The sequence below is a fragment of the Nerophis lumbriciformis genome, linkage group LG09 (assembly GCF_033978685.3).
Source record: "Nerophis lumbriciformis linkage group LG09, RoL_Nlum_v2.1, whole genome shotgun sequence".
Lineage (NCBI taxonomy): Eukaryota > Metazoa > Chordata > Actinopteri > Syngnathiformes > Syngnathidae > Nerophis > Nerophis lumbriciformis.
The window spans coordinates 37,913,241-37,933,997 of NC_084556.2; the positions used below are offsets into that span (position 1 = coordinate 37,913,241).

At 38.1% G+C, this 20,757-nt stretch overlaps 1 protein-coding gene and 1 long non-coding RNA gene across 3 annotated transcripts in view; one reads left to right on the top strand and one right to left on the bottom strand.

The window, feature by feature from the left end:
• Nucleotides 1-20,757, bottom strand: part of LOC133608058 (uncharacterized) — a 48,208-nt gene that overhangs the window by 2,233 nt on the left and 25,218 nt on the right. The window lies entirely within an intron of this gene.
• The window catches only part of cfap58 (cilia and flagella associated protein 58), a 49,401-nt gene that overhangs the window by 178 nt on the left and 28,466 nt on the right, over nt 1-20,757 (top strand). The window contains exons 2-12 of one of the 2 annotated variants that reach the window (XM_061963219.2): nt 129-407; nt 3,105-3,253; nt 6,029-6,179; nt 6,269-6,463; nt 9,793-9,930; nt 11,312-11,471; nt 14,635-14,717; nt 14,833-15,024; nt 15,176-15,337; nt 17,140-17,286; nt 19,095-19,235. In XM_061963219.2, coding sequence (XP_061819203.1) covers nt 153-407; nt 3,105-3,253; nt 6,029-6,179; nt 6,269-6,463; nt 9,793-9,930; nt 11,312-11,471; nt 14,635-14,717; nt 14,833-15,024; nt 15,176-15,337; nt 17,140-17,286; nt 19,095-19,235 — 1,773 coding nt within the window. In that variant the 5' untranslated portion in view covers nt 129-152. Of the gene's footprint in view, nt 1-117; nt 408-3,104; nt 3,254-6,028; nt 6,180-6,268; nt 6,464-9,792; nt 9,931-11,311; nt 11,472-14,634; nt 14,718-14,832; nt 15,025-15,175; nt 15,338-17,139; nt 17,287-19,094; nt 19,236-20,757 lie in introns of both variants that reach the window. The other variant, XM_061963220.2, reaches the window with a different exon arrangement.

The window sequence follows — 20,757 nt, forward strand, 5'->3', positions numbered from 1 at the left end:
AGTGCATTACTTGAACGTGATATTCAGAAATGGTTGTGAAAACGTGTCAAAGAAGTTGCACCTTGGTAGTAATGTTAATTATTTAAGGTTCTAGCTGTGTGATTTGTCTGATGCCAGTGTGTTGACAGGGAAAGGGAAACGCAGGGGAAGACATGGCCGAGTCACTGGAAGAGTTCCAGACGGTTCTCAGTGGGCTCACTGAGGACCAAGAGGACCAAAACATGGACAAGTTTCGTGAAGAGTATGAGAAGCTCCTCAATGTCCTGACCAAGTCCTACGGAAATGAGAAAAGGCTCATGACCAAGTGCAAGGAACTCAGTGCAGAGATTGCTTCAGCCTCAACCAAGTTTGACGCTGCTGTAAAGATGACCCAGGATGATGAGACAACGATATCGTCTCTTAAAACGGTAAAGTGTTTATTTATTGTTGTTTATTTTTATATTATATTTACTGTATACAGTTCGGAAAATGAGTACTGATTTGATCAGTCTACCATAGGCGGATCACACACTATGGATCTGTTGGGGCCCCTGTTTTTTGTGAATAAGTGCATAATAAATGAATGACAGGGCAAATAATGGCAAATTTCCCAAGCATTCTAACAGTGCCCAGTGGCATGCTGTGTTAGTGCTGGGCTTGTATATAGTAGTACTGGGAATCTAATCCCAGCCGCAAAAGTGCCAGGAACATATTCAAGAATGTTAAATGTGTTATTTTGCACACCAAAAAAATTATACAAAAAAGGGAATTAGTTTTTGTACAAAACATCCATAAAATCAAATTAAAGTTGGATAAAAAAAAAGACAATAAGAATAAGAATCAATAAAAAAGCGTGAAATCATTTGAGTAACATGACTGAAAGTAACAGGAGTGAGTTAAATACTACTCGTGAAATATAGCCATGCTTAAAGAATAAAAGAAAATATAATTCAGTAAACATGACTTGTGGAATATTCCAGAAGTTTTTAGAAGAGTAATGTGTTAGGGTTAAAGCAGGGGTGTCAAACGTACGGCCTGAGGGCCGGATCAGGCCCGCGAACAGGTTTTATCCGACCCACGGGATCATACTTGCCAACCCTCCCGAATTTTCCGGGAGACTCCCGAAATTCAGCGCCTCTCCCGAAAACCTCCCGGGACAAATATTCTCCCGAAAATCTCCCGATTTTCAGCCGGAGCTGGAGGCCACGCCCCCTCCAGCTCCATGCGGACCTGAGTGAGGACAGCTTTTTTTCACGTCCGCTTTCCCACGATATAAACAGCGTGCCTGTCCAATCACGTTATTCCATACGAGGCGTCCGGCATACCGCCGATGAGCATGGTGCAGATGGAGAAGATCTTCTCGGCGTCCGTGTTGGCGCACACGTTGCCAAAGCCGACGCTGGTCAGGCTGCTGAGGGTGAAGTAGAGGGCGGCGATGTACGAGCTGCGCACCGACGGGCCGCCGACCGTGTTGTTGACGTAGGGCATCTCCAGGCGTTTGCCCAGCTCATGGAGCCATCCTTGGGGAAGAGACGGGAGGACCACAGGGTGACAAGAACTACATCATCCAGACTAGAGATTAATTGTATTATTATGTTTATCTTACCTAAAAATAAATGTATTTATTATTTAACAATAAAAAAAAAAATACATTGTTACTATACTTTGCTAAAAACATCAAAATTAATTCTATTTTTATTTGTATTTTTTCTGACTCCTTATTACATCCAGCCATAGAATTATACATTAAAATAAACATCCATCCATCCATTTTCTACCGCTTATTCCCTTTGGGGTCGCGGGGGGCGCTGGAGCCTATCTCAGCTACAATCGGGCGGAAGGCGGGGTACACCCTGGACAAGTCGCCACCTCATCGCAGGGCCCCACCTCATCGCAGGGCCTAAAATAAACATATTTGAAATAATTAATTTTAAATGATCATAATAATTCATTTAAAATGACCACATTTAATTATTGAAATAATTGCTTGTTTATCAACAACTTTAGCATTTTATTCATTACATTTTGAAGCTCTCAGAAGCCAAGTTATGTTATATTCTTTAAGATTGATTTATGCAAGTTTGAAGTATCAATTATCTAAACACAGTTTTGTTTGCATATTTTACAGGATGTATATATATATATATATATATATATATATATATATATATATATATATATATATATATATATATATATATATATATATATGAAATACTTGACTTGGTGAATACTAGCTGTAAATATACTCCTCCCCTCTTAACCACGCCCACGCCCCCGCCTCCCCCACCCCACCCCCCACCTCTTGAAATCGGAGGTCTCATGGTTGGCAAGTATGCACGGGATGAGTGTGCTAAGTATAAAAATGTACCCTAAATTTCTGAATGAAAGAAACGGCTATTCTAAATGTGTCCACTAGATGTCGCAATAACAATTATTTGCATCTTTGTAGATGATGCTACATATGTACAAAATAAACCACATGATGCCCGAAAGGGACAAGCAGTAGAAAATAGATGTATGTTAGTACATCAGTCGAGAAAAATGATCAAACTACATAAATAACATCCTGTAATTTGATTTTGATATACTTTTTTTTATCTTAATATATTGAAAATTAACACCAATGAGTTGACTGATGAACATTATCACATGATTTATTCAGAAAATATACATAACAACAAATGAATTATTAACTGCAACAAATAAGGGGGAAAAAAACAAAACAACAACAATATGATTTGTACATTTGTGCTGTTTCTATTTTAAAACAAAGAAAACAATATGAATTTGTCTTTACTTTTTAAGTTAGATTTTTCTCCATGTGGCCCACGATCTAAAATGAGTTTGACACCCCTGGGTTAAAGGATACATTCAGGTTAATTTTAGGGGGAACTACTTATTTGAGCCCTTACCAAAATCCCCCCTGAGATGTTTGCAACCCTGCTGACCAACTACAAAAAAAACAAAAATAAAGTCACGTTTTGCATAGAGATCAAATACTGACTCTATGCACTGCATCAAATACACATTCATGTATAACCTTCATTCATATATGTCTATTTTCCTGACAAATGCTGAATCCTCAATCGGTTAACCTGAAATGTTCTTCCCTAACACGGCAGGAAGTAGAAAAAGCTTGGAAGATGGTGGATGCTGCTTATGTTAAGGAACAGGCCCAGATGGAGATGATCAAGAATCTACAAGAGGAGGTTACCGGCCTAACACAGCTAGCAGAACAACAAAGTATGGCCTCCGCCAACCAAGATCAAAGGTCAATCATTTATCCATCCATCCATCCATCCATTTTCTGCTGCTCGTCCCTCTCGGGGTGGTCGTGGGTGGTGCTGGAGCCTATCCCAGCTGCACTTGGTACACCCTGGACAAGTCGCCACCTCACAGATAGACAGACAACATTCATACTCCCACTCACACACTTGGGCCAATTTTAAATTCGTAGAAATTTTTAGTAGGTCAAATCCTCCAAGAATTAGCTGTTTTGTTTGTGCAAATTCAGCCGATTCCAGCAAATCATGTCCAATCCTCGCAACACATTTTAGTTAATCATCGTTATTTTTGCCAATCTAATTTGTCCAGCACCGGAGTTCAAACACACACGTCAACTGTTTAATCAAAATGTTTACGTGAACAGCAACATGTAACAATACTTCAACTTTTTATATTGCTCTAACAGTACAACTCTCATAGTCACTCAGACCTTCATATTCCTGTCTACAGCACTAAGCCTTCTGGGTAATGTAGTAAATACACATTTAGCAGGAAACCCACATCCTCACTTCCTTAATAACATTGACAGGGATTTGGTCTTGTGATCATATTTCCTCAGCGTCTTGTATTTAATCGTATTACTAAACCAGCATACTTTTGGGACAAGTTTGGTGAGTTTTGGACAAGGAGTGTCGGGGGGGGGGGTGACATTGCTGGTCAGAAAAAGTATTTCAGAATTACTTAAAAACCTATAAAGCACAAACATAGCACAAATGAATGGCAGTTGTATTTTAATATTGCAATGACATGGGGGACTAACTTCACACAGGTTTTTGACTTACCGTATTTTTCGGACTATAAGTCGCAGTTTTTTTCATAGTTTGGCCGGGGGTGCGACTTATACTCAGGAGCGACTTATGTGTGAAATTATTAACACATTACCGTAAAATATCAAATAATATTATTTAGCTCATTCACGTAAGAGACTAGACGTATAAGATTTCATGGGATTTAGCGATTAGGAGTGACAGATTGTTTGGTAAACGTATAGCATGTTCTATATGTTATAGTTATTTGAATGACTCTTACCATAATATGTTACGTTAACATACCAGGCACGTTCTCAGTTGGTTATTTATGCCTCATATAACGTACACTTATTCAGCCTGTTGTTCACTATTCTTTATTTATTTTAAATTGCCTTTCAAATGTCTATTCTTGGTGTTGGGTTTTATCAAATAAATTTCCCCCAAAAATGCGACTTATACTCCAGTGCGACTTATATATGTTTTTTCCCTTCTTTATTATGCATATTCGGCAGGTGCGACTTATACTCCGGAGCGACTTATACTCCGAAAAATACGGTACTTTAAAAAAAATACCCCAGTAGATCTGACTAGTTCCAAGATCTCCATGAAAAAGTGGGGTAAACTACGTGCAATGTGTTGGAACATAAACAAATGTTTACCATTGACACACATATAACATACACGGAAGAATGTCTGCAACTTGTGTATGACAGAGCAGACATCGAACAATAAGGCATCCTTTGGTGGTGTATCTTTTTAGTGTACAGTAATGTGCTGTTACTCCCCTATAGTGTTTAATATGTTAACATAACGATTGAAACATCAATATTTGTTTTCGAAACTATGCACATGATAGACGTATTGAAATCCTGTGTTTTTTGGGGTTAAGCTTACAAAAAACACTTCAAACATTGATAACAAATTCATAAAATCACCAGCTGATGCAATGTTATTGATAAAAACAGCTACTGTATAAACTATTATTATGGTTGTACATGTCAAATCCAGAATGCAGAGAAGGCGATGTGCAGGTAAAAAGTATATCTTTAATGTTGAGAAAACTCAGGTAGCACCAGCCTGAACCACGGGAAAGACAAAACGAAAAATAAATACCATGCAGGTGCAGAGGCCAAAATATACTGGCCTGAAACAAGGCAAGGCAAGGTAAAGCAAACAGGACGTTGAGACACTAAACATTAAACAACCATCACAAAAAGTCAATAATGGCCAGAGAAGAAGCCACCTGATTAATAAAGACAGGTGTTGTCTCTGTATTGTCAGGAATCAGGAACAGTTGATGGGATCAGTGCTCAGAGGTGAAGTGGCAGAAGATGGAAGCAGACAGGAAGTAGAAACTTAAAAATAAGAGCGTTGAAACAGAAATAATACCAAACACAGGAAAATAATAAACTAGACCAGGGGTAGGGAACCTATGGCTCTAGAGCCAGGTGTGGCTCTTTTGATGACTGCATCTGGCTCTCAGATAAATCTTAGCTGACATTGCTTAACATGATAAGTAATGAATAATTCCGCTGGTAATCACAGTGTTAAAAATAATGTTAAAAATATAAAACATTCTCATGGATTTTAATCCATTCATCCATTTTCTACCGCACCTGTTCAAGAAGTCGCATTATTGGCAATAAGTATTTTATTTATTATTGGTTAGCTTCAGAATAACAATGTTATCAAAAAGAATAAGAGACTTATTGTACTCTAAAAATGTTGGTATTGCTTAAAAATGCATGCATTTAGCTGTATTCAGTGTTAAAAAATATATGGCTCTCAAGGAAATACATTTTAAAATATTTGGCTTTCATGGCTCTTTGAGCCAAAAAGGTTCCCGACCCCTGAACTAGACCAAACTGTCATGTACCCTCTTGACAACCATAGCAATATATACGGGAACTTTGTGAAGATGATGCCACAAAATCAGGCATTTTGAGCTGTGAAATCCTGGAGGGATCAGTAATTGTTTACATAAATATATGAGTACCAAATTGTGCTTGCAGTGACTTGCTGAAAATGATTGAAGATTTAACAAATGAGCGCGATCGCCTGCTGACAACAGTCGAGAGTCTAAGGGAACAGTTGAGCATCGCCAGTACGAGCAAGCAGAAGGCAGAGAATCAAAGAGAGGCTGCCTTAAACAACATTTCCCAGGTGTGTGAGACATTATTGACATTAAACATTATTGATCATGATGATTGAATTCAGCGGCCGTTCCAAACTATTGCTATTTCTCTGTGCAGCTTCAACATGAGATTCAGTTGCAGCAGAACGACATTTCTCGTGAGCAGAGGTTGAAGGAAAAACTGGAGAAGGAGTTGAATGAGCTCAGCATTAACATGGAAACCAAGATCAGAGAGATACTAACACTGAAAAAAGACGCCCAAACATTCAAAGAGGAACAGCTGAGATCAATGCAACAACTGAAATCAATGAAGGTAGTAAATTAATCAATTTGGTATTTTTTATTGATCTTATGATAGGATAAATGACTATTGTTTGAGCAAACTCAATCAATCAATGAAAGTTTATTTATATAGCCCTTAATCACAAGTGTCTCAAAGGGCTGCACAAGTCACAACGACATCCTCGGCTCAGATTCCACATCAGGGCAAGAACAAACTCAACTAAATGGGAACAACGAGAAACCTTGGAGGTGACGGCATGGGCGATCGGTGCAATGGATGTCGAGTGGAACTCCCATGCACTCTTACATTGATTACCCTATTGTTGGAAGTCAGCTTACTCCTGCCAATACAGGGGTAACCAGTTTAATACCAGCTTGGACCCAGCCTGAACACAAATTTTTGGAGCTGTTCAACATTACGTATCAAGGTCTATGATTACTTTAAGTCCCCCCCTAAAACATGAACAGCTCATGCTTAAGATACTGGAGTGCAACCTTGGCATGCTAAACCCAGAGGTTGTTGTTGGTAGTGCCTGACCAGTGTTTCCTCACAGTCCAGGGGGTGGTTGCTCCAGTTGGGGTCTCAGAAGAGGAGAGAGATAGTCAAGAAAGGGAAGATCACATAGGAAAGAGGCAACTCCCATTGGGTTCTCCTGGAGGTCCGCAGGAGGGAGAAGTATGGGGTGTGCTGGGCAGTCAAATATTTGTGGTCTCTCTTTAGCCTGCTAATTGAGCTGCTCTTGTGGAATGAGGTCTATAAGGGCCTGCAGGGTTTTGCCTTTTAAAGTAAGTGTCACTTGGACCGTTGTTTCTTCTGGATGTGGTAGCTTTTGAATACGAGACATTTAATACAATTTTGATAAAAAGGAAGAGTTTAGCTTGTACAAGGAAGTTATTGTTTTCCAAAACCAAACAGAACAAATACCAGAGGGTCATTATTGCAGTAAGGACCCATGGTTCCATCAACCAGTGACACGTCATATGACCGTCACTGAGTAGAGTCCGGGTTGTTTAGCCAACCAACTGTGCATTCTGTCAAGGAGAGGAGTTCAATTCATCAATCAAAATGTACTTATATAGCCCTGAATCACAAATGTCTCAAATGGCTGCACAAGCCGCAATGACATTCTCGGCTCAGATCCACATCAGACAAGAAAAAACTAAACCCAATGGGGACGACGAGAAACCTTGGAAGGGACCGTAGATGTGGGTCTGGAGCGCTATGCACGGAGGGTCTGACGGGGTATTCATATGGATATTGAAATTCTGTACTATAATTATATTATCTGCGTGCGTCACTAGATCAGCAACAAACTCAAAAAATTTGCTGATAAAGAATAGGGTTCTGAGATAGATAACAGCCAGATGGAGAGGTAGCGGTGTGACAGATCTCATAGTAAGCACCTCAAATGATTTATATTTATTACTTAAGTTAGGGCTAAGGTTAAGGGTTTCATTGGATATTAGTGTGACCTCTCCACTTGTTTTAAGGGGACAGACAATATGTGCACTCGATTAATTAGGAGGACATGCCTCGTTAAGTGGAAAAAATTCATCTGGTTTTAGCCAAGTTTCACTGAGACCAATGACGCTAAGATGCATTAACTAATAGCGCTTTGGAAGGCAATGATCTGATCTTTGAAACGTCCATATTATAGGTAGTGGGCTGTTTTGAGGCATGTTTGTTAATGGTATTCGTAGTACTGATATTAATAATAATAATAAATAGTCTATTTCGCATGGCGTGCCTTAAACAATTTTGATCACATCTAGTAATTGATATGATGGGGATCTTGAGATCATTTGCTTGGCGCTGCGATAGATTTAACGATTCGTAATTTGCCACCTCTGTAGAATGTGTGTCTACCTCTGCACAGTCACTCCAGAAAAAACATTATGTGAGTCATGTATTATTCTTCGAGAAATGCTATGTGTGCAGGAATTTTTCAGCCTGGCGCTGGTTAGTTCTAGCTTATAGTAGTCTGGGTGACTATAGTCTAAATGAGGATTTCCCCTGGAACTCTTAGTCTTAAACTGTTAATCCCAGGCCAAGGTTCATGAGCCCCATCAACAAAGCCAGCTGATCCCTTCTTCTCAGTTAAATGTTGCTCTGGCCCAACTCCCTACATAGAATGTAGAGGCATGCCAAATTCCATTTTTTTTCTCTCATGCGGTTGCCATCCAGTCATCCCACTTCTGACGCCATTGTGACAAACTCAAGTTCAAGCAGCCGATGATAAGAGGAAGAGTTTTGATTGTTCAAGGAATTGCCACAGTCTGGACTGAGTGACTGCAGTCATTGAGGATTGCTTTAGAAATTCCAAAAGTAAAGGTGGTGTTCAGTTCTTGCATGATTGATGCAGATCCTGTTGTTGTGCACAATTGTCTCCTGACGAGATCTTTCTTTGTGGCGGATGCCTTGCCACGCTGACTCCACATCAAAGCCCATTTTGTCCAGTGACATGGTGTACATCTAAAAGGATTTCCAGGACTTCAGTCGGGTTTGTTGCAAATTACCATGGTCTTCATGGATTGGAATGTTGGGGTTGTCTCAGGATGCAAACGATGTTGGAAGACACAAGGAGCAACTGTAGATTCTTTGCATCAAGGAGTTCAGGATGGTATCAATGTGTCTGGTGTGCCAACTTGCTGCCCACACTGGAGGGCAATGCTGCTGAGTATATAAGGGCAAGGCTGGCTGTCCAGAAGGAGGAGGCAATTGAGCCCCTGTTGATACTTGCCAATTCTGCTGATGTTAACTCTGGCAAAGATCTTTCCAGCAGTTTGTTTCAGGTGCTCACTGTAGGTGAGGATTCCGGTCCACGGTGACCCCAAGGTACTTTGAATGTTTTTCATTCCTGACTGGTTCTCCACAGAAAGTCAGCGATGACTGAGATGGAAGGCCGTATCTACTATCCTACACTGGCATCCAGATAATACATTCGCACAATAACATACGGCAATTAAATGGACTATACTTGTATAGCGCTTTTCTACCTTCAAGGTACTCAAAGCGCTTTGACACTATTTTTCACATTCAACCTTACTTTCACAAACTGATGGCGGGAGCTATCATGCAAGACACTAACCACGACCCATCAGGAGCAAGGGTGAAATGTCTTGCCCAAGGACACAACAGACGTGACTCGGATGGCGGAAGCTGAGATCGAACCTGGAACCCTCAAGTTGCTGGCACTGCCGCTCTACCCCCCGAGCCACGCTGTCCCATTAAATTATTTACAACTGAACAAACACAAGGCATACTGGCAAGCTCCGAGTGAATACTTCGCCAACATGCTAACTAGCGTATTATTACTTAAGCAATGAAATAATGATATCAGTTTGCTTCTTTCACAACAGAATGCCATTGAGAAAGTCACTAAGGAACTGGAACAGTTGCAACACAAAACCAACAAATTGCAACGGGACCGGGATCAGCTCGTATCAGTTAGAGAACGCATCTTTTTGGAAAATCAGAAGAACTTAACCGAACTTAAGGTGAATGGCACACAACAAAATGATTGCACTGTATGCTCTTCGCTCTTTTTTGATATTTTTACAACACAATAGTTTGACAACATGTGAAAGTCAAAATATAAAATATAATTGGAAAATATCCTGAAAATGTCCCTGCGGTGAAAAAGGGCTATGGTCGACCGAATAATGAAGTTATGTACCGTATACATTATTCAGGATTGGTCATAATGTAAATCCTTCTAATCCGTTACAGGAATCCGGGTTTTATGCTGCCGATTCCTATACCAATCATCCATGAGTGAGATTGGTCGATACCGATAACATGTATTAACTGTAATTTTTAAAATGTCAGTAAAGTGGGTGCTATTGACAGTGTAAAAATATCAACACCGTATTTAAAACTCGTTCCTTGTTGTATTTCATTACACACAGTTATTTGAGCAAACAAAGTCAATGGTACACAGTAACTAAACAAAAGTAAAAACTACTGTGCTTTGAAATTGTTTCCCCTCAAAGTGCTCCTGTGTCCAGGGACTCATTAAAAAAAATCCTTTTGCATTTTGATACTACCCTTGGTATCGACACTACTTATTTATAGATGGATCCACCCTCTTGCGTGTCGTATACGCCTGGCCGATACACACCAACAGAGCACAACAGTTGTTATATTATCCTCTCTCTAGACTCTTATTAATCTACTTGTTAATTTCCTGTTAATAGCTGCTTACTTTCTACTGGAACACGTTTCCATCCACACTTACTCATCAGCATGTATTTCTTGTGTTGTTTCAATCTGGCTTAGCGATTAGCATGCCTACGTCTTCTTGTTCTTCCGCAATGTGTACCATGTTTAGCCTGGTCCTCAAGTGATAATGGTACCTAATAATGATATTTAAGATACTCAGAAAAGCAGTTTATTTGCCGCAATGGAAGTGATGATCATTATCGTGTATGGACATACAAAGTTAGCTGCCAGCCGTCTATCAGCAGAGGGTCCAAAAATAAAATGCATTATCAGCCAGAGGGGATTTTGTGATAGGCATTGAAACGCACTAATCGGCATTGGCCGATTACATACTTTTTCACGAAAATCAGCTGATCGATGGGTGTTGGATGTTTGACCGTATGATAACCGAGAGAGTAAACGTATAATTTGGGCGAAAATTTTACAATCATACAAAAAGGAGTAAATATCACATTTTTGGACCAATTTAGTGTAACTGGATGCACATGATGATCTGTCAACTACATTAATGTGTCACAGCACAGTGGCTGGCAATCCCTATATTAGATGATGCAGGCGTTCATTATGTATAATATAGTATGTATTAAATAGTAAGATTGACAATAGAGATAACACAAATTTGAGTTAAGCCCTTTCCTCTTTCCTCCCAACTGTCAGTTGAAAGAAGACGTGATCAATCAGATTCGCCAAGAGATTTCTAAAGAAAGACTCATGAAAGAGGCCATCCAGAAGAAGTTTCGCGTCATGGAGGATCAGAAATCTGATGTGGAAGTACAGAGAGAGATCTTGAAAGCTCGTATCGCTGGTGTGGAGAAAGGTATGCAAGCTTTCCTCATTAACACTTACCATTTCCTGCCATCATTTCAACCAGTTTCTGTAAATTATGCGAGGCTTGCAACTTTGTCCCGGCACATTTTGGCCAATCAGCGTCAATTTTGCCAATTGGATTTGTCTTCGAGTGACGCTCAAACGCACACATCAACTGTCTGATTAAAAACGTATGTTTGTTTCTTGTGTAGATGAAGCAGGAATAACAACATGTAATATTATATCAACTCAATATCGCTCAAACGGCACAGTTGTCGTCCTTGATGTCGCTCAGATTTACTTCCGGTTCCTGTCTACAGCACCAAGCTTTCTACGTAATGGAGTATAGAAACATTTAGCAACACACCGGTGTCCTCACTCCCTGTTTCACGTGTGTTTATATATTTATTTAATCTTTATTATCCAGGATAAGACAGTAAAGAACATATTTTCATTTGCAATGCTGACCTAGCAAAGAGGCAGCATTTACATGTTAGAGATGATGAAGTGGGCGAAGATAATCTCTCATCTCTAATTCATCAACAAAAATTTGCACAATAGATTGCTCTCAACAGTTCACAAATGATCTTAACATGCCAGGGTAATAGTGTTAAATGTTTGAGATGGACAAACACTTTTCAAGCATAAAGCATACACAGAGAATGTGGATGGCAGCAGACAGTGGACAATAAGGAAGCCTTTGGAAGTGTTTATTTCTGTGATTATAATTAATTGTTAATATTATTAGTTATAATCAATTAAAACAGTACAGTAATTTGACTTTGACTCTTGAGTGTGGGCTTTTACTGCCATCTAGTGTCAACTTTCAAGTCGAGTAAAACATATATAGAGTATTTGTTTTCCAATTGTTGTTGAAATCCTGTGCTTTTTGAAGTAAAGGTACAAGGATCACTTAAAACATTAATAAAAATGTATACAATTCCAAGTTGACTCAATATTATTAGGGGAAAAAAGCCTCAAAACATTGCAACTTTTGGCACAACTTTCGGAAAAGGCTACCAGGAGTTCAGGCATTTTAAGTCGCAACAATCACCAAAAAAATGTATTTAGTTGATTCATGTTTTTTTTTTTTTTTTTTTTTTTTTTTTTTTTTTTTTAAATTAAATCAACATAGATACACTTTCAACTAGTGCATCAACGCAAAAAAAAAAAAAACCCTCCCTCCCCCATTCACACTCATTCACACCCACTCACACAAAAGGGGTTGTTTTTTTTTGCTACCAATTTTCTGGTTCCCACAACATAGACAACACGTCTGCAAGGGACACAGTCCCTGAAGCACACATAATTGTATGTGCTGCTGGTCCATTAACATTTTCATTAATTACTTTTTTTTTATGTAATTATTTTTATATTGTTTTACTTTCTTTTTTATCCAAGAACATTTTTATTTATTTATCTTTTTTTTTTTTAAATTAAAAAATAAATAAATAAATAAAAGGACCTCATCTTCAGACCAGGTTGTAAATGAAATTAGATTTGTTTAAAGGGTTTTTAAAACCAGGTCCAGTCCAGGAAATATCCAAGTCCGGCTCAGCAACACACACCTTCATTCATGTACACTGAAAAAAAAAAAAAAAAAAAAATTGGGAACACAACAGATTGCATGTAATATATAATCAAAATTACATTTTCAAAATAAGCATTTATGTACAGTTCAGATTATGTCCAGGTCACTCAAATTAGGGAACACAACCACAGATATCATATAATCTATAAACATAATTACACTTTCAAAATAAGCCCTTGAGGACTTCCCATCTTTTTTTAATGTTTTTTGGCATCATTATCATTTTCAACCATGTAACTTTCTAAAGTTAAAAAATACTGAATAAATGTTTTAAAGAAAGTAATATTAAGTGAATATCTGATTTTAGTTGATTCATGTTATTCATGCTGGCTTTTTTTTAATTACGTTTATTTATTTATTGGCGATACATACAGGTATATTAGGGCTGTCAAAATTAATGAGTTAACTCATTTGATTAATCACAAAAAAGTATCGCACTAATCATTAACACACTTAGATGAATCATGCAATTTATTTTGCCTGTACAAGCATTTTAACCTTAACCGTTATATGATCAGTGATCAGATCAATACATACGTCAGTACAAAAATGAGTGAGGACACTCTGATTGGTGTGTTCACTGGCAATTTACTCCAGGCTGAAATAACTGTTAGTATTTTTTGTGCAAATAAATGACATGCATTCAAGTAAAACATTTAAAAACGTTCCTGGATTACATTTTGACAGTTCAATTGCATTTATGTACAAATTCGGGGTCTTTCTTAATCAAATTTTAATCATGCAATCACCTGTGATTAATCCTAATTTTAAAGTCAAAGTACCACTGATAGTCACACACACACTAGGTGTGATGAATTTAACCTCTGCATTTGACCCATCCCCTTGTACCAACCCCTGGGAGGTGAGGGGAGCAGTGAGCAGCAGCGGTGGCCGCACTCGGGAATAATTTTGGTGATTTAACCCCCAATTCCAACCCTTGATGCTGAGTGCCAAGCAGGGAGGTAACGGGTCCCATTCTTTTTATAGTCTTTGGTATGACTCGGCCCGGGGTTTGAACTCACAACCTACCGATCTCAGGGCGGACACTAACCACAAGGCCACTGAGCAGGTCTTATTTTGTCCAAGTTTCAAAATGTAATTATCTGATTTTTTTTAAATAACCATTTGACAGCCTTAATATAACCCTAATAGCACTAATTTTATATATCCATCCATCCATTTTCTATATATATATATATATATATATATATATATATATATATATATATATATATATATATATATATATATATATATATATATATATATTTTGTATATATATATATATATATATACCGTATATATATATGTCCAAAAACTGTTTTTTTTAACGCACGTATATATATATATATATATATATATATATATAGTATATATGTATTTAAATATGTATGTATGTAAATATATGTGTATATATGTTATGTATTTTTGTGTATATATATATATATATATATTTATCTTTATATACATATATATTTATGTGTCTAAATATATGTATATTTACATATATATATAAATATATATATACAGTATATATGTATATAATAATTTTTTTTTTTTTTTTTTACTTATCGTGCCGCAGAGTTTGAGGGTTCCCGGAAGCAAGTTGAAGCTGACAAAAAAGTCATTAACGAGCTGACCAGAGAGCGAGACCTCTTGAGTAAGGTATCCTTATTGATCACGTCCTACTTACTTTTGAGCCACTTGAATCCTGTTGACGTTTAATACTCAGGTCGCACACATCATATTAACTTATGTCGTTTTTGATCCCAACCATAAGAATGTGGCTAAAGCTACAGAGGAGATTGAGGAAACTCAGATCTCGGTGATGGAGCTTGAGAATGACAAACGAGTGCTTCAACAAGAGATCTCTGGCAACCTGCTGGAGGGCCAGAAGCAGCGTAAGATCATCCAGGATCTGGAAAAAGAACGAGACCGCTACATTAACGAAGCCAACAACCTTTTGAAAAAGGCAAGTCGTGTTTAAAGGCAGTTGATTCACATATTTTGAGGGGACCTTGTCTGTGAAGGATTGTTTGCTGTAGTTAAGGAAAGAATCAAAAGGAAGTAGTCATGTTTACAGTTAAACCCACCTGGATTGTGACAGAGTTTCATCTACTAAGGTGCAAGAAAAAGCTGATGAAATAGAAACCAGCGAGATGGCAATACATAACTGGAAGAAGAGGGTCGCTGAAGAAGAGTGCAAGCTCAAAAGAAAAGAAGACATCCTGGAGTCTGTGATTTCTGAGAGGAACCACTACAGCAAAAACCTTGTTGAAGCTCAGGTATGAACGTAGTACACCGTTTGGTTTTGTTAATTTGTTGAAATCTTCAGTAGGACTAATAGTACATGTATTTTAATTGCATCTTTGCTACAGAAGTTCCGATCAGGTACAGATGTATACTGATTTTCCACATCAAGGGGCCATATTCTCCCTTGTGCTTGTACGTTAAAACCTGCACATATGTGCAGATTCTGGCTGCGCAGCATTCTTCCACTCTGGGTGGAGCAACCCTAAAATGTGGACTTTCCCTGTCAAATCTGGGCTTGGACACATTTTCCAATCAACTTAAAGGCGACCTGTAATGCTTTTAATAGACATTTAAAACACTTTCTTGTGGTCTAGATCAGGGATTCTTAACCTTTTTGACTTCAGGGCCTGACTTTTAAACTGCATATTCAATAATTATCTCTAACTTACTTACAGTTTACAACCTTGTCAAATGATATGAAACCGTGTGTTAATCAAAAAGATTATTATTTGCTTAACAGATAAATCTTAGGCTTGGGTCAGGCTGAATAGAAAAATAAGTAATAACCAAATATACTGCATAAGAAGTACATTTACATACACATATGTTGTGCCAAAATAAACACAATTAATAATGAATATGTTTCTCAACTAAACTGTCAGTAAAATCTAATTGAAAGTGCAAATGAGAATACAGCGTCACCACATTAGTCATAATTTTTGCGCTTAAACTTCTCTATGACTCTAGCTCCAGACTTCTTCTGTTTGTTTGAGATTGTCATTGCTGCCACAAGTGGTGTAAAAGTGTATTACAGCTGGGTACCGCTGCAGACCATACGGACCACAGCTGAGAAACAGATATTTTTTGGCGTCCCTCTAGGTTGAGAATATGTTTAATGATATGTATTGTATATGCTTTGGTGTAAATCTTGCGTAAATTTGCTCCACAGTCACTTTTAAAACCTGTTTTTTGAGTCTGTCTGAAATATTTTTTTTTTTTTGCATTCTCAGATTGTAAATGAAACCACGCCCCACCCTCTCCAAAAGTATCATGATTTATATTTTGAAAGTGTATATTGTTAAAATATATATCTTAAAGTCATCACCACTATTTTTTTTCCAGACACGGTCGAAAATAAATTGTAAGACATGGTCGAAAATACATTGTATAAATATTAGAGATTCACCCGGTCACATTATTAGGTACACCTGCACACTATACGATCGATACAGACACGGCATTAAAAAAATGCTTTTAATCAGCATTTCTGTCACCGCATGTCACACGTCAGTGTTATTATGTACATGCCACAAGTATATGAAAACAATACTTTACCTTTTTTGTGTGTTTTCATCACAGAAGCTGCTGTTGTCTAAATAAGTACGTGCACTTCGCGTTGACTTCATAATGCAGACAGACTGCAAAACCGCGTGAACAGAGGCCTCCAAAACTGCGTGCAAGCTCTGCCCTAAATGCATGAGCCTTGGACGCTTTGGCATTGTTTAACACGAGTATCCGGCATTGTAAGATTGGTGGAAAAAAATAAAATAGAGGAAAATTATCATAGGTGCCCTTTAAGTACTTTTGTTCCTACGCGCTTGAACACGGACGTACAGAATGTTTTTATAAACACAACTTGGAACACTGACACACATCTCATTGCACACACACTCTTACATTGAGATATGCATTTACAAATTGTTTTGCTACAATAATACTTCCATACACAGGTTTGATACCCTGCAAGGGATGCATCAGGATGCGTCAGGAAAATAGAAACTAATGTCCTTCAAAGTATTTATTTACCAGATCATTTCACACACCTCTCTCTTAGGACAGCATCTCAAAGTTGAAGATCAAGATGAGGTCCATGGCCAACCAGATGACTCAGCTGAAAGATGAGATAACTGCAAAGGAGCTGGTCATTTACAAAGACCAACAGCATCACAAGCGCTTGGAGCGAGATAACGAGGTTCTCAAGGTACTGCAGCTTCACCTGTTTTGTCATGTTGAGGCTAAGTAAGGTCCTTTAAGACATGATGTACAAACCCCGTTTCCATATGAGTTGGGAAATTGTGTTAGATGTAAATATAAACGGAATACAATGATTTGCAAATCATTTTCAACCCATATTCAGTTGAATATGCTACAAAGACAACATATTTGATGTTCAAACTGATAAACATTTTTTTTTGTTGCAAATAATCATTAACTTTAGAATTTAATCCCAGCAACACGTGACAAAGAAGTTGGGAAAGGTGGCAATAAATACTGATAAAGTTGAGGAATGCTCATCAAACACTTATTTGGAACATCCCACATGTGAACAGGCAAATTGGGAACAGGTGGGTGCCATGATTGGGTATAAAAGTAGATTCCATGAAATGCTCAGTCATTCACAAACAAGGATGGGGCAAGGGTCACCACTTTGTCAACAACCGCGTGAGCAAATTGTTGAACAGTTTAAGAAAAACCTTTCTCAACCAGCTATTGCAAGGAATTTAGGGATTTCACCATCTACGGTCCGTAATATCATCAAAGGGTTCAGAGAACCTGGAGAAATCACTGCACGTAAGCAGCTAAGCCCGTGACCTTTGATCCCTCAGGCTGTACTGCATCAACAAGCGACATCAGTGTGTAAAGGATATCACCACATGGGCTCAGGAACACTTCAGAAACCCACTTCAGTTGGTCGCTACATCTGTAAGTGCAAGTTAAAACTCTCCTATGCAAGGCGAAAACCGTTTATCAACAACACCCAGAAACGCAGTCGGCTTCGCTGGGCCTGAGCTCATCTAAGATGGACTGATTCAAAGTGGAAAAGTGTTCTGTGGTCTGACGAGTCCACATTTGAAATTGTTTTTGGAAACTGTGGACGTTGTGTCCTCCGGACCAAAGAGGAAAAGAACCATCCGGATTGTTATAGGCACAAAGTTGAAAAGCCAGCATCTGTGATGGTATGGGGGTGTATTAGTGCCCAAGACATGGGTAACTTACACATCTGTGAAGGCGCCATTAATGCTGAAAGGTACATACAGGTTTTGGAGCAACATATGTTGCCATCCAAGCAACGTTACCATGGACGCCCCCGCTTATTTCAGCAAGACGATGCCAAGCCACGTGTTACATCAACGTGGCTTCATAGTAAAAGAGTGCGGGTACTAGACTGGCCTGCCTGTAGTCCAGACCTGTCTCCCATTGAAAATGTGTGGCGCATTATGAAGCCTAAAATACCACACCGGAGACCCCCGGACTGTTGAACAACTTAAGCTGTACATCAAGCAAGAATGGGAAAGAATTCCAGCTGAGAAGCTTAAAAAATGTGTCTCCTCAGTTCCCAAACGTTTACTGAGTATTGTTAAAAGGAAAGGCCATGTAACACAGTGGTGAACATGCCCTTTCCCAACTACTTTGGCACGTGTTGCAACCATGAAATTCTAAGTTAATTATTATTTGCAAAAAAAAAAAAAAAGTTTATGAGTTTGAACATCAAATATCTTGTCTTTGTAGTGCATTCAATTGAATATGGGTTGAAAAGGATTTGCAAATCATTGTGTTCCGTTTATATTTACATCTAACACAATTTCCCAACTCATATGGAAACGGGGTTTGTAAATATTAAAGGCATTTGAAGAGGATAATTTTAATTGCATTTATGTTAATTGTCTATATTGTATGTTGAATGTTATGTCACACTATGAATCTAAATATTCCTCTCAGCCAATCAGAGAGGTCTGATGGTACATTACTATTTATTATTAAGTATGCTCCCAACGTGTCCTTTTGCAGGCTGACCTGAAGTTGATTAAGCAGCAACTGGAGGAGGAAATGCAACGTGTTGAGAATCTAAAAGTCGAAAAGGAAAAACTGGAGAAAATCATTGATGATAACCAAGTTGAACAAACACTAACTAAGAAACAATTAGAGCAGGTAAGGATGAGAAACAACATGCAGGTCTAGTTTTAGGATAATTATTTTGTTGATGGCTTTTTTGTTTCGTTGAACAACATTACAGTGTTTAGTGTATAGAAATGTGCTGTATAAATCTAATTCATTTTTATTATTATTATTATTATTATTATTGTTATTATTATTATTATTATTATTATTACTACATCAAGGAACATCACATGATCACACCTGCACCCCAAGTTCGAAAAAGTGTAGGAAGAAGAAGTCTATTTATTGCTAACTATAGGTACACACAATAGCACATGCTATATAAATGGGTTATACTTGTATAGCGCTTTTCTACCTTCAAGGTACTCAAAGCGCTTTGACAGTATTACCACATTCACCCATTCACACACTGATGGCGGGAGCTGCCATGCAAGGCGCTAACCAGCAGCCATCAGGAGCAAGGGTGAAGTGTCTTGCCCAAGGACACAACGGACGTGACTAGGATGGTAGAAGGTGGGGATTGAACCCCAGTAACCAGCAACACTCCGATTGCTGGCACGGCCACTCTACCAACTTCGCCACGTAAGCAGTAACAAAAGTGTCTGCATCATACAACTTACTACATCATGAGCTTTACTTAATGAATAAGTGTGGCCACTAGGTGTCGCCAAAAACAATTACCACTCCACTTCATCTTAAAGACAGCATAAGTCAATTCTACTCCATTAATGGGGAACTGCACTTTTTTGGGGGAATTTTGTCTATAATTCACAATCCTTTTGTGAGACAAGAACACATATGTTTTTATGTTTTTAAGCATTGTAACTTGTAAATAATCTCCAGCAAGAGTCAGCTAACAATTTGCTGCATTCCGCCTATAAAGCTCTCTAAAAAAACATCCAAAAACTTCTATCAACGTTTTATATACACGGTGTAAGTATGTATGTAATGTACTAAGAGGCACATTCATAATAACATGTAATAATTGACAAATTTTGCTCATTTTAAACATGTAGTGGCCGATTAGATAGATAGATAGATAGTACTTTATTGATTCCTTCAGGAGAGTTCCCTCAGGAATTCCCAGACGCATCACAACGTTTGCTATTTCCTTCAACAACAACAACTAATAATAATGGCAGACTGAGACAGCCAACAATGACTAGTTTTGGACAACTGAAGATCCAGAATCATATATTTTTGAGCCTGAACATAAGGAGGATGAGCTACAAGTTTCATATCATAATAAATTAAATGTATCTTGAAAATCATCAGCTGTTCTCCTATCTTATTATAATCAATATTATTATTTTGAAATGTTTCCTTACACCTTAAAGCTCCACCTGACACTCCCTTCTCACCCCTGACTTTATTCGTTATTCTCATGGAAAATAAAAGTGTTTGTTTAAAAAGTAATACCAGGCTAATATATATTTAGACGTAGACTTAGACTTAGATGAACTTTATTCATCCACAAGGGATATTTTCCCACACAGTAGCTCAGTTACAAAGATGGAAAGGATAATGCACACAAGGGCACAAAAAGAGGGCG